This window comes from Electrophorus electricus, chromosome 3, assembly GCF_013358815.1.
Source record: "Electrophorus electricus isolate fEleEle1 chromosome 3, fEleEle1.pri, whole genome shotgun sequence".
NCBI classification, from domain to species: Eukaryota; Metazoa; Chordata; class Actinopteri; order Gymnotiformes; family Gymnotidae; genus Electrophorus; species Electrophorus electricus.
Genome location: NC_049537.1, coordinates 27,432,501 through 27,437,500, shown reverse-complemented (window position 1 = coordinate 27,437,500; position 5,000 = coordinate 27,432,501). Strand labels below are relative to the sequence as shown.

The 5,000-nt window shown below is 48.3% G+C and overlaps 1 protein-coding gene across 2 annotated transcripts in view; it reads left to right on the top strand.

Moving 5' to 3' along the window:
* Positions 1–5,000, top strand: part of cdh2 (cadherin 2, type 1, N-cadherin (neuronal)) — a 32,644-nt gene that overhangs the window by 23,776 nt on the left and 3,868 nt on the right. For both annotated transcript variants that reach the window (XM_035524177.1, XM_035524176.1), the window contains exons 7-13: positions 200–372; positions 602–739; positions 1,630–1,815; positions 2,192–2,442; positions 2,528–2,670; positions 3,667–3,900; positions 4,785–5,000. The exon at positions 4,785–5,000 is cut by the window's right edge and continues 18 nt beyond it. In XM_035524177.1, coding sequence (XP_035380070.1) covers positions 200–372; positions 602–739; positions 1,630–1,815; positions 2,192–2,442; positions 2,528–2,670; positions 3,667–3,900; positions 4,785–5,000 — 1,341 coding nt within the window. The remainder of the gene's footprint in view (positions 1–199; positions 373–601; positions 740–1,629; positions 1,816–2,191; positions 2,443–2,527; positions 2,671–3,666; positions 3,901–4,784) is intronic.

The following is a 5,000-nucleotide window of genomic DNA, read 5'->3' as shown; positions in this document are numbered from 1 at the left end:
CACACACACACACACACACACACACACACACACACACACACACACACACACTACACACACACATCAGCACCAGGCTTCTCCTCTGTGATCTTCTGCATGAGCTGAGTCATGTGGGGCATGCGTCCACTGTTGGCATGGTGGGGTAGTGCTCTCGCGTAACAGCCACCCACGTTACAGTGTTGTGTGGGCTCGCTGGCAGGCTCCTTCGTGATGACAGTCACAGCGCAGGACAAGGACGACCCGAACACAGCCAACGGCATGCTGAGGTACAAGATCCTGTCTCAGAGCCCAGAGAGCCCCTCCACCAACATGTTCACCATCAACAACAAGACGGGCAAAATCATCACTGTAGCTGCCGGCCTTGACAGAGAGGTGGAAAGCTCTGTGTTCTTGTTTGTGTGTGTGTGCATGGTGTGTGAGTTCTTTTTTCATTGTGGACTTTAATGGATTTCACAATGTTGTCCTTCTGTACCGGAAATACCCATTTTGTGTGTGTGTGTGTGTGTGTGCGTGCGTGTGTGTGTGCGTGCGTGTGTGCGTGCATGCTCCTGCACGCGTGTATGTGGTATGTGTGTATGTGTTTGTCCTGTTTTCTGAGCAGAAAGTGTCCCAGTATACTCTGATCATCCAGGCTACTGATATGGAGGGTAACCCCATGTATGGCCTGTCCAACACGGCCACCGCCATCATCCGTCTGCTGGATGTCAACGATAATGCGCCAGAGTTCACTAGAGAAACGGTGAGCTCGCTAAAGCGTGATCGGCATTCAGATACTCACATGTTCACGTACTCCTATACCAACATGTTCAGTAGCAGATAGAAGAAATATTTGCACAATATTTATTTGACAGTGGATTTCTGATCACTGGTGTTGAAACTGCAGAATCATCAGTTTTTCACCACCAAAATCTTTAAATTCAGATCGTTTAGAATGCATAGCATAACCCATGATATAAGTGACAGACACATGCAGGCTGCAAAGCCTGATATGAGCGACAGCAGCTTGTTATCCTGAGGGGCATTTATCTTTCAACAAGCTGGAAAATATCACAGATAATCACAGCATCCCGAATCCCCGTCACAGGAGATGGGAGCAGGCTAAGAGGAGCAGGGGTCTGTTTCCCAAAGCATCCTTGGACATGGGCCGTGGTTACAGAGCAGAGCAATCACCCCTTCTTATGATTTCATCTCCACAGCAACAGTAATACGTAGAAGAGAGGAAGAGCTGGACATGTAGCGCAAGAGACTGGTGCAGTTAGTCAGAGTCAGAACTGGCTTGGGGGGGGGAGACTTAACGGGTTTGTAGCCTATAGTGGAAGAGAATTCCTCCCAAGAGGTCAGATGTACAGCTCCGGGGACATTTGGGGTACTGAGATGACAGCATGCAGAGTTAAAGTGGCCCTAATCAAAGCTGTGTGAACACGGACGATTTTCCCACTAACCAAATCTGAAACATTTGCCCTCAGTGGGAGGACACAGATTTACTTTTATGTGAATTCATTGACTTGAAATTACTTATGGCTAGTCCCTCACTCTCTCTGTCTTTCTATCTTTCTCTCTCTCTCTCTCTCTCTCTCTCTCTCTCTCTCTCTCTCTCTCTCTCTCTCTCTCTCTCTCTTCTTATTCTAGTTCCATGGGGAGGTCCCTGAGAACCGGGTTAATGTGATTGTCACCAATCTGACAGTGACTGATAAAGACAAGCCAGGAACTCCGGCCTGGAACGCCGTGTACCGGATCACATCTGGCGACCCAACCGGCCGCTTTTCCATCCCTACTGACCCCACCACCAACGAGGGCCTCATCACTGTGGTTAAGGTGACACGCACAGCCGCGCACACACGCTGAATGCCATTAGCTTTGCTGACTTCCGATGCATGGGATCAACCACCGAGCTAAGACTGTTTCCATGGAAACAAAGCTAGTCAAGAGCGGCTACCCTTCTTCATCAGTGATAATGGTTTTTAAGTGCTTTAATTGGAGAATGAGCCAATCATTAATTATTATTCCAACCACCCGTTTCATCTTAAACAGGCCACTAATTTTTTTATTTGATATTTTATTTTTTATTATGCAATTGCATTAATGTTGTGTCTGTTTGGGTGTGTGTTGGTGTTAATGTGAGCATGTGCATATCTGTGTGTGTGTGTGTGTGTGTGTGTGTGTGTGTGTGTGTCTGCATTATTTTCTTCAGCCAATTGATTTTGAGATGAGTCATCTGTACACGTTAATTGTGGTGGCTGAGAATGAGGTTCCACTGGTGGGCGGGATCCACCGCACCCGCCAATCAACAGCCACCATTTCCATTCGCATCATAGACGTGAACGAGAGCCCCAACTTTGACCCGAACCCAAAACAGGTCAAATTGGATGAGGGACTTCCAGCAGGGTCAACGCTGACCACATTCACAGCTCATGACCCTGACAGACAAGGGCAGAGTATCAGGTAGACACACACACAAGATCATACACATGAATAGCAGACAGTACTTCCGCCACGACTTCCTAAGATGACGTAATTGTGAATGTAGATACTCGAAGCTGTTTGACCCAGCGAACTGGTTGGAGATCGACCCCAACAGCGGACGCATCTCCACCATCACCCTGCTTGACCGCGAGTCACCCTATGTCAGAAACAACCTCTACAACGCCACCTTTATGGCCTCTGACAACGGTGAGCTCTGTGTGTGTGTGTGTGTGTGTGTGTGTGTGTGTTTGTTTTGGCTCAGTGGAGAGTTTAAATTCATTACAGGTTCAGTGGTTGATGAGTGACTCCATTGATCTCAGCTGTGGGGAACAATTATCTGTGAATTAGCTCATCGAGGAGCACAGGCATACACACACATCCACACACAAAGCAAACATGGACCCACACTCATACACATACACATGTGCAGTTTTCCCCCCTTAAACACACACATTTATGGACATCATTGAAATGGAAGCAACACCTTTCTTTTTTCCTCCTTAGTTGCTTTCTGTCCATCCCTCGCTCCTCCTCCCTCTCCGCGGTGCACACGCTAACACACGCTGTGGCCTGTGTGAGCAAGACTGCAGCCGTTTGCTTAGCTCTGTTCTTCTGCAGCTATTAGCATTCCCTCTGCGTCGGGCCAGTGTGAACAATGGTCACATCCACACACGCGCACACACACGCACACACACACACACACGCACACACACACACACGCACTCACGCTCTGTGCCGGAGAGAGCCCATCTCTATAAACACTCCGTTAACCTGCAGCCCCATGATGCTCGGCTCCCAGCAGGGCCGGGTGGGCGGGGGTTGTGGCTGGCCTTCCCTCTACCACCCAAACTGTGGAGGCCCCGTGGCAGCAGCTTTCCTTCCTTACCAAAGGACCCGCTGTTCATTTACGAAGTCGGTCCGATGATGAGACAAACTCCAGGGGTCGGCAGAATGACGGACAATATCGTATAGCCTGGGATTACACCTCATGCTACCTCATACATATTATGTATGTTCTCCACAGCTTAGTGGTTAGAGAGTTTCTCCCAAAATGTCACTGTCGGGACAACATGGTTTTCTAATTTTTCTTTCTTTCCCTCCTCTCTCTCTCTCCCTCTCTCTCTCTCTGTCTCTCTCTCTCTCTCTCTCTATCCCTCCCTGTCTCTCTGTATCCATCTCTCTCTCTTTCTTTCTCTCTCGTAGGTATTCCTCCGGCCAGTGGGACGGGCACTCTGCAGATCTACCTGCTGGACATCAATGACAACGCTCCTCGCGTCTTTCCCCGCGAGGCTGAGGTGTGTGAGCGGCCCGAGCCCAACGCCATCAACATCACTGCTGTGGACGGAGACCTGAGCCCTAACGCCGGGCCGTTCGCCTTCGAGCTCGCCATCCGCCCCTCTGATGTCCGCCGCAACTGGACTCTCACCCGCCTCAGTGGTGTGTTAGCATCAACGTTAATAACACTAACACAGTGGTGTGTCAGCGTTAACATTAATAAGGCTAAGAATAATTTTATTCTGTGTGAAATAACCAAAGTGAAACAGTTCAGTTGTCCAGCATAAAGCCTTTTAAAACTATTTAAAATAAACTATGTAGTTAGCCTAGTTACACTTAAAAATATAGCTATTGTACCTACATGCACTTCTAATTTCAAGAAACAAAGTAAACAGGCCTCTCTTTTGAGCGGGTAGTTTGAGTGGTGTTTACAGGCAGGGAGGCAGCTACGCACACATCACACGGTTTCACGAGCGCCTATTACAGGGTCATGGAATTCCTGGAATATCATGCAAGTCTGTTCCTGACATGGAAAGCCTAGAATAATTTTTGTGTCAAGTAATATCAGTGAATTTTGTTTGTAGCATCTTTAAATGTTAGTTGCCATTTATCAAAATTTTCATGTGTTTCCCATACTGTATCAGTGGTTGTTATTGTCACTTGATTTTTCCGTGCCCATTTAACAAAGACGGCCTGTTTCTCTGTTCATTATAAGTCATAGAAATTCAGCGTTTTAGTCAGTGAAAGTTAGGGAATTTGACATTTGACTTGGCATGGGAACCCTGCTGGCATCCCCGGCATCCTTGGCAGTTGTGTCTGATGCCTGTGCCAGGGACCCCGACTGATTATGTGTTTTGTACATACCATAATGAAAAGAGCTTTGGAGTGATTTATTGGGTGGTTTTAATATACAGATTTTATTATACTGCTGTGGCACAAGACAGGAAGACAATCCACTCACATTAAACTGAAGCACGTGTGCAGTAGAGCGGCTTGCGGCGGGTTATCAGCTAAAGGGCCGAGGCTGTATTTTTGTCGTTCTTTAGGCGAATATGTCCAGCTGAGTCTGAAGATCGGCTACCTCCACAGCGGCGTCTATGAGGTGCCCATCCTCATCACAGACTCGGGCAACCTGCCAATGGCCAACACGTCATACCTGCGCGTGAAGGTGTGTCAGTGCGATCACCACGGGGACTGTGTGGACATGGAGCGCATCATGGCGGCCGGACTGGGCACCGGGGCCATCATCGCCATCCTCATCT